At 43.2% G+C, this 14,310-nt stretch overlaps 1 protein-coding gene across 1 annotated transcript in view; it reads right to left on the bottom strand.

Annotated features, from left to right (window-relative positions):
- Positions 1-5,039: 5,039 nt before the first annotated feature.
- Positions 5,040-14,310, bottom strand: part of LOC146347007 (ras-related protein Rab-10-like) — a 46,088-nt gene continuing 36,817 nt past the window's right edge. The window contains exon 6 of the mRNA XM_084849618.1: positions 5,040-5,311. Coding sequence (XP_084705744.1) covers positions 5,234-5,311 — 78 coding nt within the window. The 3' untranslated portion in view covers positions 5,040-5,233. The remainder of the gene's footprint in view (positions 5,312-14,310) is intronic.

Raw genomic sequence — 14,310 nt, 5'->3', positions numbered from 1 at the left:
ATTTTCCCTTGTGGCTTCATTATTTCCAGAGATTTTACATCTCTAGTCTTTCTACAGAAGTTTTATTACAAAGTTTTAAGAAATCATTTGGTGGAGGGAGTAAAGGCTTGGTAACAATATATAAACACCTTGTCTTTAATTCTAATCCAAAGCTGTTCAATTTTTCATAATCCAAACCTGTTCAGTTTTTCAGAAAAAAACAAAAATGGATCTTGGGAAAAAACAGAAAACACCTAGTTATACAGTATATACACTCTATAGACTGTATATACAATGGCATATACAGTCTGTATATACTATAGCCTGTATATGCCATTGAATTTCCTTTTACTGAATGATGCCAGTGTGTTTCAAATAGCACACATTAGTCTATTCCTTTCCTGGGCTGCTCAGGATCAGTGGGTGGATTCCATTCACAAGAGATGAAAGAGTCCATTTGAATGCATAGGAGAGAGAAAAAATGGAATACAATGCTCACTTTGGGCCACTTCACACACGTAAGCCAGCCACTTTTTTTCCTCCATGCGATCCCTCCTGATATTCTCAGGTATAAAGTCCTATGGACTATGTCATGTAGTGCCACTTTGGATACATTCTGCTCCAGTATGTGCAAGCGTGGCAGCAGTTTTTAGAACCTGTCACACATACAGGAAATTGCAGATTCCATCTACGTAGCACCATTCAAATGTTACTTTTTTCATGCAGTCCTGTAGCCAGAGATGTTGAGAGGAATCACAGGATGAAAAAAGGGGCCTCCTTGCATGTGTAAACCAGTCATAAAATGTAACTGCTTACTTCAATTTGACCACTGCATTAAATTTTACCACCTTTTTGCCTTCAGTTAATACAACATAAAGCTGCAACCCAAGGCACATTTACCTGGAAGAAATTCCCAGAGTAGACTTATTCAGGATCGAACTGCAAGAAAAAAACAATCCCCTGCGATACTGTAGCTTTGCTTATTGCTCACTGCAACTGAAAGCCTGTAAAATATATATTTGGAGCGGGGCGGGGATTTACCTCAGCACTTCTTAGGGTGGAATGGAAGCTACAAGAAGCGGGCAAATATGGAGTCCAAAACCTGAAGTTAGGCTTCAGACTCTGCTCTCAGCTCCTGCCTATCAAAGTCAATATCACAGCCAATAGTCAACAAGCCTCCTAGGCTGAAGGTTCCAGGTATTCCCCTCTCTCCCTGCTGCAGTTCACTATTTGTACTAAAAATTATGACAACTTATAAAATGAAAGACGTTCACAAACAACAGTATATTAATATATAATAGTCAATTCACCTGTGACAAAAGCAACACAAAACTGGATACTCTTACTAAATCTTACAACATTGTAAAGCTTCTTCACAGCTTCATATAGAACACTATATACTTCAAACACAATCCTATACATGCCTACTCAAAAGTTAAGTCCCATTGAGTTCCATGGGGCTTACTCCCAGGTAACTGGGTACTGGACTGCATCTTTAATTTTGTTGATTTGAATACTAATCGCTACACAAATACAGTATTTTCATGTCATTTTAGTTAGTCAAAACAACTGGCAGAAAGTCATAGTCTTTATAAAGAACAGTCATTTGCCATAATATTTATTTATTTATTTATTTATTTATTAAATTTATTAATCGCCCATCTGACTGGTCACCCAGCCACTCTGGGCGATGTACAACCCACCATAAAACAATTTAAAACAATAAAATTTTACCATAATTTTTTTTTTTTTAAATACCCTAACCCACCCCAAATGCCTGCCTGAACAACCACGTTTTTAATGCACGACGGAAGCTCATTAAAGAGGGGGCATGACGGAGTTCCCTAGGGAGGGAGTTCCACAGAGTGGGGGCCACCACAGAGAAGGCCCTCTCCCTCGTCCCCACCAGTCTAGCTGTCCTGGCTGATGGGACAGAGAGAAGGCCATCTGAGGCTGATCTTGTTAAGCGGCCTGTCTGGTGTTGCTGGAGGCGCTCCTTAAGATAGGCTGGGCCGGAACCATATAGGGTTTTAAAGGTCAAAACCAACACCTTGAATTTGGCCCGGAAAACAACTGGTAACTAGTGCAACTCCTTCAGCACTGGAGTGATGTGATCTCGCCAGCGGCTGCCTTTAATCAGGCGAGCCGCCGCGTTCTGTACCAGCTGCAGCTTCCGAACCATCTTCAAGGGTAACCCCACGTAGAGCGCATTACAGTAGTCTAAACGAGAGGAGACCAGGGCATGTACTACCGATGGGAGCAGATGGTCGGGAAGGAAGGGGCGCAGCCGCCGTATCAGATCGAGTTGATACAGCGCTGTCCGGCTCACAGCTGACACCTGAGCCTCCATGGACAGCTGGGAGTCCAAAATGACCCCCAGGCTGCGGACCTGGTCTTTCAAGGGTAGCCGTACCCCATTCAACACCAGGTCAACATCCCCCAGCCTCCTCTTGTCTCCCACCAAAAGTACCTCGGTCTTGTCAGGGTTCAGCTTCAGCTTATTCCTCCCCATCCAGCCACTCACCGTCTCCAGACATTTGGACAGGGATTCTACGGCCAACCTTGGTGAAGATTTGAATGAGAGGTAGAGCTGCGTGTCATCCGCATATTGATGACACTGCACCCCAAACCTCCTGATGATAGCCCCCAGGGGCTTCACATAGATGTTAAATAGCATCGGGGAGAGGATGGAACCCTGTGGCACCCCACAAGTAAGTGGCCACGGGTCCGAAACCTCCTCTCCCAGTGCTACCCTCTGGTACCTGCCGGAGAGGAAGGACCGGAACCACTGCAATACAGTGTCTCCAATGCCCAACCCCTCCAGGTGGTCCAGGAGGATACTGTGGTCAACGGTATCAAAAGCCGCTGAGAGGTCGAGGAGAACAAGGAAGGAGCATTCACCCCTATCCAGAGCCCTCCTCATATCATCCACCAAGGTGACCAAGGCCGTTTCTGTCCCATGCCCAGGCCTGAAGCCCGACTGAAATGGGTCTAGATAATCAGTTTCTTCCAAGTGTGCCTTCAACTGCACCGCCACCACCCGCTCAATCACCTTGCCCAAAAATGGCAGATTTGAGACTGGGCAAAAGTTGTTCAGAACTTGAGGATCCAAGGAGGGCTTCTTTAAGAGCGGTCTTATCACTGCCTCCTTGAGGGCTGATGGCATCACTCCCTCCTCAAGGGAGGCGTTCACCACCGCCTTGATCCCCTCACCCAGTCTCTCTCTGCAGCTCATAATGAGCCAAGATGGGCAAGGATCAAGTAAGCAGGTGGTCGGCCTTACAGATGAAAGCACCTTGTCCACTTCATCAGGAGGAAGAAGCTGGAACCGATCCCACAAAACCGGTTTGCCACAGGCCGCCTCTTGCTCACTAACTGTATCCACAGTGTGCAGAGTAACACATCTAATCTGATCAATTTTATCTGCAAAGTGCCTTGCCAAAGCCTCACAGGAGGCCTTAGAATGCTCCAGTGGTTCTGGAGCCACAGGACCGACCAGGCTCCGGACCACTTGGAACAGCCTCCTGGGGCAGCACTCTGCAGACTCGATGGAGGCAGCATAATATTCCTTTTTTGCTGCCTTCACCGCCACATGATAGGCTGAAGATACAGCTCTAGCCCGTGTCTGATCGTCTTTGGAGCGAGACTTCCGCCACCGGCGCTCTAGCCGTCTCACCTCCTGTTTCAGTAAATAATATTGTGTATTCCCCAAAATGTCTGAACAATGAGATTGCATTTTTTTTTTAAATTTCAAGGTATGTATATAGCAACTTTTCAGTTCCCCCTTCCTACAGAAGCTGGTTAACATATTTATTAGAAAACTACACTAGAAAAACATTTACATTATCTAGAAACATCTAAAGATTACCAAAATGGCTTGCACCAAAATGTACTTGGGGTTCTATCCAATGTTAGTCCTACTTAAAGTAGACTCATTGAAATGAATGACACTTAAGTTACTCTAAGTGGGACTAACATTGGATAGAGCCCTAAGAGCCAGGGGCATTGCTAGGCACTTAAAAGATTTGGGGCTCAGGCATAGGACACAAAACTGCATAAATTTGCATATGGCAGTTTATATCTAAATATGCAAAGTTAGAAATAAGATTCATCTAAATTTTGCAGAAGGCATAGTCAGCCAGCCAATTTCTCATTAAAACCACCTTAAATAAAGTGTGTGTGTGTGATGCAGCATGTGGTATGAGAAAATTTAACCCCTCCCTAGTTGAAATCCCCCTTGAAATCATCCCCTGCATGGCTATTCAGCTGAGAAAAAAGTCTTTCCTTTGGCATAAACACTCAGGGCTCTGACAATAGATTTGGGGCTGGGCCCTAGCAATGCCCCTGAGCTAAGCTATGCATTCAGTAGAACCACACACTAGTCCTTCCTGGACTGTACCACATTGGACTGCAAGAAAAAGGTTCCTGAATATAGGAGTCTAACACATCAGGTTCTAGCCTAGCCTTTCTGATCTACTAATTTTCTAAACAATACAACCCAGGCAAGTGTGTATCATGTGATTTCTGCTGCACATGTCCCTTTTGTTTTAGGGCCAACTTAAGTTGTATAAAACTTTGTGGAATTACTTTTGAATATATTGGTAAACAGTCCTGTTTTTAAAATGTTCTCTGTGGCAGGGGTTGATGAGCTCTGAAAGAGTTCTCTTTTCTTTTCCTCCACCCCTTCCCCAACTAGATGTGTTGGACTACAGCATCCAGCATTCCCAGCCAGCACATGCTGGAAGATGTAGCCCAACACATCTGGAGGGCACCAGGTTGGGGAAGGCTGCTTTACCTGTATCCGTTTGTATTTTTAGATTGTATGCCATCTCAGCAGAGGCTGCATTTGCTTCTTGTAATGTTGTAAATTGCCTAGTATACTATTGCATGAACTCTTTTCAGATGTATTTTCACACCACTGAGTTCACCTTTCTCCCTCATAAAGTTTACAGTATAAACAACCAGTGTTGGCCAACACTTTCACAAACGTACATGTTTTGTGAAAGCAGTATACATTTGTAATACTTGTGTCTGAGGAGACTTTATAGTCATGACCATCCTTAAGTGCAAATTGTAAGATTTATTTGAAATATCTGTAACAGACAATAAAATGTTTGTCAACAGACAGTGCTGTTGTTTAAGTATTCATATTTACGAAGCAACTGGATATTTTGTGTACCTTAAATATCTTAAAGTTCAAGAGTGCTTATATACGAACTAGAGAACACAATCAGAAGACAGACAAAACTGCCAATCACAGTTTGCAGCAAGCTCTCTCTTGTGCTTTTTCACTAAGGTCCACCACATCTAAGTCAAGCAGTATACAGGAACTCTGAAAACAAAACAAAACATGGAATTAAGACCAGTACATGCACACAAGCTAGTAAAACAAATACTTTATACTGCCCAGTATCTGAACTGAAGCCCTTATAAATAAGATCTATCGTCTTAGTGGAGAGTTTCAAAATAGCATTCCACAGTAGCAATGTAATTGATGATTGGTTGTAAAAGACAAGATGAAATCCAATGTTGTGTGAGCAGATTCCCACTTGCACAGTGGGACTTTCTCCTCCCTGCTGCCAACTCCTGCACCCTCCCAAAATCTGTCCCCCAAACCTCCAGAGCAGATTTTGATGGTATTTTCCCCCTCCCCATTCCGCTGATGAAAACTGTTCTGTCAACAAGAGGGACTAATCAGATACAACCTGAGGTTTCTCCTAGGCAAGGCAGGCCTGTGGCACCCCATCATCAGTGACTACTAATGGCCACTGGGCCATGGAGTATCCTGCCTTCTGGGTATGTATTCTTGAGCTTTGCCAGAGCTCAGCTACTCTCCCTAGCAATAGAGAAGCACACCAGTTAAACAATGTCAGTTTATCTTTACAGCAGCCCTGTAAGATCAATCATAATTATTTCCCATTCCACACAAACTGAAAGTGTAAGGTGCCAAGGCTGGAGGGCGAGGGGGCTTGAACAAGGACCTCCAGCAGCACCTTACCTCCTGCACCACCCATTCTCCAGGTTCTCAGGAGGCAAAGAAGACTAGATCTTAAGGAAACAGGTGTTCTTCAAGCTGGCAGGGCTGGAGGAACGGTGGAGGTGATCTTTCCCTCCCCATCCTCCAATCTACTTTTTTTTTTTTTTTTTTTTGCTAGATGGCCTTTTCAGCCCATCCAGTGAGGGCATTTTGGAGGGAGAGGGAAGGAGGCTTGGGGAGGCTCAAGATAACTTGTATCCCGGCCTCTCCTGTCTCCTCCCCTCCCTACCCACCAGAATGCCCTCTTTCTTGAGGCTCTGAGGTCACTTTTCCAACCTCAGAGAGGCAGCTGGTGCAGTTCTCTCCATACCAGTTACAAGGGGAGAGCTCTGGGGTCAGATCTTCAACTCCCCCTTTTGAGGTTGGAATGTTGTCTCCAACCTCAGGGGGTTTTATGATCCATCATATGGATTGCTCTCTTAGCTGACTATCAAGCAGATCAGGACACACTCGGCCCTATAAAGCCCCTATAGCCAAGCCAGATTTTCAATCCAAAGAACTTGTCTTGAGTGTGAGGGCTCTGCCTATTCTCCTGCTTCTTCCTCCTGCTAAAAGCCTCACATCACGCTTCCAGTGAATGCTAAAGAGCATGTAACAACTATAATTAAATCACTAGTTCCTATCTAAGCTTACAGCCATAACAGCTTACAGCCATAACAATCACACAACTATTGCCTTATGTTTGGTCTTTTGAGGGACAGTTATTAGAGAAAATGTAGAAACATTTGAGATGGCATTTTAAGAAGACCATTAGGCAGATGATGATCATTTTGGGGAAAGAACTGAAAGAAGCGTATATATGGAGGAAGAACTTGGGTTATTCAATGGTAGCATATGATGAAGTTTAGCGAAACAGGATATTACTGGATGCCACTTTGCTTTCTATGTCAGTATGTTATTTCTTTAAAAATATACACTTTAGTCAGGAATTTAGAACATAGTGCATTTTATTCCAGCATCACATGTGTGTATTTTAGTTTGGATTTTTTTTGGTGGGGTTTATTGTGCATTACCCTTTGGACATTGTATATTTGGAGCATTCCATGTATGGTACATATGTATACTCTTTGTAATTATACACACACACACATAAGCTTTTGTATGCATATTGGAGTTCAGTGATTTAATTATTGTAGTTGTGTAGTCTTTAGTTTTGTTGGCCTGTTGTATTTGCAACTGTTGTCCACATTTTGTTAATGCTCACACCATGTTTCTACACTTACCTCTGGCCCTTTGATCTTTGTTGCCTGATCCAGTACCTGACTTCTTGCTCATTTGTGACTACATCTACTGGCCTGCCTGTGCCCGCAGTGAACCCCAGTTGCATCCTGTCTTGGAACTAGGCCAAGGCCTGACAATGTGAGTAGCTAGACCAAAGCTATCCAACAAATCCATGACTGAGCATGGACCAAGGGTTGGATTCAGCAGTGGCCATCCACCAGTGAAATAGAAAGTGTTGGTTGCATGGATTTACCTTCCCCCTGCAGCCCCTTATCCCTCCCACCCACATCTGCTCTGAGTGTTGGGAGACCCACAAGCAGATGGGGGGGTACATGGGGGCTGCAAGGGAAGGGAGAGCAAAGGGAAGTCTGCTCAAACAATGTTGGATTTAACCCTAAGCTTACAATGTTCAACTCCAGTCCAGTACTACCTTCAAGATTAAGAACTGGAAAAGAGCCTTGTTGGGCGAGACCAACGGTCCATCTGATTCAGCATCCTCTTTGCCAAAATGGCCAACCAGATGCCTTTGGGAAGTCCAAAAGCAGAGCTTGAAGGCAATGTCCCTCTCCTGATGTTTGTTTCCCAGCAGTTAGCATTAAGTGGCATACTTACTCCAAAATTTGAAGTTTTCATATAATTATCCTAGCTAATAGCCACTGACATAAATATGATCCATGAATTTGCCTAATCTCACTTTAAAGCTATCTTAATTAGTGGCCATAACTGCACCTTGGAGCAGTGAGTTCCATAAATTAATCCTGAACTGTGTGAAGTAGTTCTTTCTCTGTCCTGAACCTACAGTTCTCTTCACCATTTTTTTTTCAAACCCAAATAGCCAAATGTATTTCACGATATAAGTCAACAACAGCAAAGTAAATGAAAATCAGAGTCTTAAAAAAAATATTGAAGCATGCACTGTCTTTCCCAGATGCTGAAGCTAATTCAGTCTTCTGGAGCTTGTCAAAACACATATTATGCCAAAGAATGAGCTTAACATTTTTATTGATACTAATTTTCATTAAGGTACAGGTAGGGATCCCCTTCATGGATCACTGCCTTGTTGTGGCGAAGGGGCTTGCGTAACTCAGTGAAGCCATAAGCTATGCCGTGCAGGGCCACCCAAGACGGACAGGTCATGGCAGAGAGTTCTGACAAAATGTGGTCCACTGGAGAAGGAAATGGCAACCCACTCCAGTATTCTTGCCAAGAAAACCCCATGGAACGTATCACAAGGCTAAAAGAGATGACGCCGGAAGATGAGCCCCTCAGGTCGGAAGGTGTCCAATATGCTACTGGGGAAGAGCAGAGGGTATTTCCAAGTAGCGCCAGAAAGAGTGAAGTGGCTGGGCCAAACCCGAAAGGACACTCAGCTTTGGATGTGTCTGGCGGTGAAAAGAAAATCCGATGCTGTAAAGAACAATATTGTTTAGGAACCTGGAATGTCAGATCAATGAATCAAGGTAAGCTGGAGGTGGTCAAACATGAGATGGCAAGATTGAACATCGACATCTTGGGAATCAGCGAACTAAAATGGACAGGCATGGGCGAATTTAATTCAGGTGACCATCATATCTACTATTGTGGGCAAGAATCCCTTAGAAGAAATGGAGTAGCACTCATAGTCAACAAAAGGGTGGGAAAAGCAGTACTGGGGTACAATCTTAAAAATGATAGAATGATCTCAGTACGAATCCAAGGCAAACCATTCAACATCACAGTAATTCAAGTCTATGCCCCAACCACTGAGGCCGAAGAAGCTGAGGTTGATCGGTTCTATGAAGACCTACAACACCTTCTAGAACTAACACCAAAAAAAGATGTCCTCTTCATCATAGGGGATTGGAATGCTAAAGTAGGAAGTCAAGAAATCACCGGGATAACAGGCAGGCATGGCCTTGGTGTACAAAATGAAGCAGGACAAAAGCTGATAGAGTTTTGCCAAGAGAACATGCTGATCATAGCAAACACTCTTTTCCAACAGCACAAGAGGCGACTCTACACATGGACGTCACCAGATGGTCAATATCGAAATCAGATTGATTATGTCCTTTGCAGCCAAAGATGGAGAAGCTCCATACAGTCAGTAAAAACAAGACCTGGAGCTGACTGTGGCTCAGATCATGAGCTGCTTCTTGCAAAATTTCGGCTTAAATTGAAGAACGTCGGGAAAACCACTAAACCGTTCAGGTATGACCTAAATCATATCCCTGGTGAATATACAGTGGAGGTGAGGAATAGATTTCAGGGATTAGACCTGATAGACAGAGTGCCTGAGGAACTATGGACGGAGGTCCGTAACATTGTTCAGGAGGCAGCAACGAAATCCGTCCCAAAGAAAAAGAAATGCAAGAAAGCCAAGTGGCTGTCTGATGAGGCTTTACAAGTAGCTCACAAAAGAAGGGAAGCGAAAAGCAAGGGAGAAAGGGGAAGATATACCCAACTGAATGCAGAGTTCCAGAGAATAGCAAGGAGAGACAAGAAGGCCTTCTTAAATGAACAATGCAAAGAAATCGAGGAAAACAACAGAATGGGAAAGACTAGAGATCTCTTCAAGAAAATTGGAGATCTCAAGGGAACGTTTTGTGCAAAGACGGGCATGATAAAGGACAAAGAAGGCAGGGACCTAACAGAAGCAGATGAGATGAAGAAGAGGTGGCAAGAATACACAGAAGAACTATACAGGAAAGATTTGAATGTCCCTGATAGCCATGATAGTGCGGTCACTGAACTTGAGCCGGACATCCTAGAGAGTGAAGTCAAGTGGGCCTTAGGAAGCATTCGTAACAACAAAGCTAGCGGAGATGACAGTATTCCAGCCGAACTATTTAAAATCCTAAAAGATGATGCTGTTAAAGTGCTGCATTCAATATGCCAACAAATCTGGAACACTCAACAGTGGCCACAAGACTGGAAAAGGTCAGTTTACATTCCAATTCCAAAGAAGGGCAACGCCAAAGAGTGTTCAAACTACCGCACAATTGCGCTCATTTCACATGCCAGCAAGGTGATGCTCAAAATCCTACAAGCTAGGCTTCAGCAGTATGCGAACCGAGAACTACCGGAAGTACAAGCTGGGTTTAGAAGAGGCAGAAGAACTAGAGATCAAATCGCCAACATTCGCTGCATCATGGAGAAAGCAAGAGAATTCCAGAAAAACATCCATTTCTGCTTCATTGACTACGCTAAAGCCTTTGATTGTGTGGATCACAACAAACTGTGGCAAATTCTTAAAGTGATGGGAGTACCAGACCACCTTACCTGTCTCCTGAGAAACCTGTACGAGGGTCAAGAAGCAACAGTAAGAACCAGAGATGGAACAACCGAGTGGTTCAAAATTGGGAAAGGAGTACAACAAGGCTGCATATTGTCACCCTGCTTATTTAACTTATATGCAGAGTACATCATGAGAAATGCCGGGTTGGATGAATCAGAGATCGGAATTCAGATTGCCGGGAGAATTATCAACAACCTCCGATATGCAGACGATACCACCCTAATGGCAGAAAGCGAAGAGGATCTCAAGAGCCTCTTGTTGAGGGTGAAAGAGGAGAGTGCAAAAGCTGGTTTGAAACTCAACATTAAAAAAACTAAGATCATGGCATCTGGCCCTATCACTTCCTGGCATATAGAAGGGGAAGAAATGGAAGCAGTGACAGATTTTACTTTCTTGGGCTCCAAGATCACCGCAGACGGTGACTGTAGCCATGAAATTAAAAGACGCTTGCTCCTTGGGAGGAAAGCTATGGCACACCTAGACAGCATAGTAAGAAGCAGAGACATCACCTTGCCATCAAAGGTCCGTCTAATCAAAGCTATGGTTTTCCCAGTAGTAACGTATGGCTGTGAGAGCTGGACTATAAGGAAGGCTGAGCGCCGAAGAATTGATGCTTTCGAACTGTGGTGCTGGAGAAGACTCTTACGAGTCCCCTGGACTGCAAGGAGGTCAAATCAGTCCATCCTAAAGGAAATCAACCCTGACTGCTCATTGGAAGGACAGATACTGAAGCTGAAGCTCCAATATTTTGGCCACCTAATGCGAAGAGAAAACTCCCTGGAAAAGACCCTGATGCTGGGAAAGACTGAAGGCAAAAGGAGAAGGGGACGGCAGAGGATGAGATGGCTAGATAGCATCACGGATGCAATGAATATGAACTTGAGCACGCTCCAGGAGAGAGCGCAGGACAGGAAGGCCTGGCGTGCTATGGTCCATGGGGTCACGAATAGTCGGACACGACTGAACGACTGAACAACAACAACAGGTAGGGATGACGTATTCCTGAAATACAAGAAACAAAAAGGCAGAATGTAGCTATTAGAAGCCACATATTTCACATTAACACTGCTCTTGCGGAACACCATGGCTCTGTTTGGACATAGCAATGGACATAACATGAAACTATGGCTTAGTGCTAATGTGACCAAGCCTTAGACTCGTCCACTTCCTCCTTCACATTCCTCCTCCTGTGTGGCTGTGAGGGGACTGGAAGTTTTTACTTTTATATTTAATTAACCACAGTTTTACTTTATAAACTTGAACTATATTTGAACTTGGATAAACTGGTTAGTTTTAATGATGGTTAGGGAAACAAGCCAACTTCAAACAGTTGTTTATGATCCTGGCTTGTTTCTCTAAATCAGGGGTGGAGAACCTTTGGCCTTCCACCTTTTCTTGGACTCCAACTGCCATCAACCCCAGCTAGCATGACCAATGGTCAGGGATACTGGGAGTGGTAGTCCAGCAACATCTGGAGGGCCACAGGTTCCCCACCCCTGCTCTAAACTATAGTTAAGACTAGCCAAAGTTTGTCTGGGTTCAGATGCAATGATAAACTGTGGTTAATTGAAAATGAAAGCAAATGCTTCCAATCTCCTTGCAGCATTACTAGAGGAGAGGGAAGAGCACACAAGCCCAATGTGTGCTCATGCACACAATGCTAAACCATAGTTTAGCATTACATCCAAAGCAGGTCTGTATGTGAATTGCAAGCACATGGAATTACTGATACATTGTATTTAAGGTATCAATTGTTAAAAGAGTTTGTATCACACATGGTCAGATATGTGTTCCATTTCAGTTTTGTAAACTTGTTTTTACATTCTTCTTTCACAGAATTCAGATAGTTCACTTTGTCTTGAGTGCTCCTTCTTCATCACTGAAAACTGTGCTTGTGTAATGCCTTGCAATTACATAAAGTATGACAGCCTGTACAAAATGATAGTACAAGCTGGCCTTATGTTGCATACTGTATAATTATCCATGTATTTCAGAGATCCCCATTTTGGTCGTAGTCAGCATCCCTAAGTTATGAGGACAACTATCCAAACATCACCAAGTATAACTAAGGCCATAGAAAGACAATATGGTTTGTCCAACAACTTTCAATACAAGAACAGGTGAAAAACCTGAGGGAAAGGACACTGAGGAAGCAAAATATTTGGGGAAAAGATTTTAATTTTAATTTTGCATTTAACTTCAGACTGCCTTTGTAACTGAAATTTTTACTGCTGTTTTCTATTATGGCTGTTGGATACAAGTTTATTGCGCTGTATTGGGTTTTAAAACGGCTTATTATTTATTCCACTACCCTGGAATCTCATGTGTAGTATACAACTGTTTTCAATAAATAGTATTTTTAATACTGTAAGCATGCTTTCAGACTCCTGAAGTTAATTTGGCTGCCTCAGATATTTTCTAAATAAGTAAAACAGACAGGTTGTTTACTGCATGCCATTTACAACTGAAAGCAAACTATATAAAAGAAAAAGAAATCAACCAGTCCCTCCTTGCAAGAGAAATGTGGCAGACCCAGTAATTACTAGTCATCACTTTGCAGAACAAATGACAAAGATGTAGCCTGGTTAAATATGAGTGCAAGTTCAATTTTGTTAGTGTTACAATTCAAGAAGTAGATTTATAACTTTCTTCTCATAGCTGGGGTAAGGCCTGTGTCAACCTTCCCTAACCTGGCACCCTCCAGATGTTTTGAACTACAATTCCCAGCATTAGCATTCCTGATCATTAGCCATACTGGCTGGGGCTGATGGAAGTTGGAAGTCCAAAACATCTACAGGGCAAACCACTAGCCTAGGGAAGGTGGGTCTATGCGATGTCAAATATAAGGGTTGTAATCCAATTGTATTGTTCAATCAGCAGGAGGAAACTGCTAGCAACATGGATTTCCCTCTCCCCTCTGCAGCCCCCTGCATGTGGGAGCCTCTGGAGCAGATCTGGGGCATGTGCGAGGGGCTGCAGCAGTAGAGGAGAGGTCTGGGAAGTTCTGTCATGTGAGCAGAATCCAACCCAGAGCTTTTTAGATCTCACTGAATCTAAACATATGTGGAAAACTATTAACTCTCAAAGAATCAGTATTACAAATGGAAGACAAGATTCTATATTAAAGTATAGAGGATCCATAGACCATAGTTTGGGAAACCCAATACTAGTCAACTGCTTATGTCCATGTGGGCAGTCATTTTAGAGGGACTGTTCTCAGATTATGCCTAGAATATCCAAAATGGAGATAAGTAGCTGATGGATCTTTATTTGGGACCCAGGAAGAAAGGAATTTGCTCACTTACTATATTGCCTCTCTTGTTCCTGTAGAGTTCTGTTGGTCCCAGTGTTTTTACTGTAAGCTCCATTTTATGATCTTTCAGTTGTGTGGGGGTGGGGTGGGAAGACTTTACTCTGCTGTCTTTGGAAATGTGCTTCTTGAAAATAAATGCACATTAAATTCTTGGACCTTAAGAGAGGCTCTTCCCAAGCATGTATACTTGGATAAATAACAGCTCTGTTACTGAACTTACTGCACTTTGTGATTTTTGCATTGAATCTCCCATGCTAAATAGACACAATGTATAATATAAATTATTGTATATGTGTCTCTTTCATTGAAGACTAAATTTCTATTTGAAACCAATCTCAGATAATCTGGCTTTAGACTTGGAAACTGCTTAATTCTTCAGATAGAGGAGAACCGAGTTGTTATGCAGTGCATGAGAACTAGGAAGCACTCAACAGAACATACACACTATTCTTCTAACAGCTCTGCAAGATCTCCTCCATATTCCTA

This window comes from Heloderma suspectum, chromosome 4, assembly GCF_057233095.1.
Source record: "Heloderma suspectum isolate Gila_16-S chromosome 4, 16-S_ref, whole genome shotgun sequence".
NCBI lineage: Eukaryota > Metazoa > Chordata > Lepidosauria > Squamata > Helodermatidae > Heloderma > Heloderma suspectum.
This window is presented reverse-complemented; position numbering and strand designations above follow the sequence as displayed.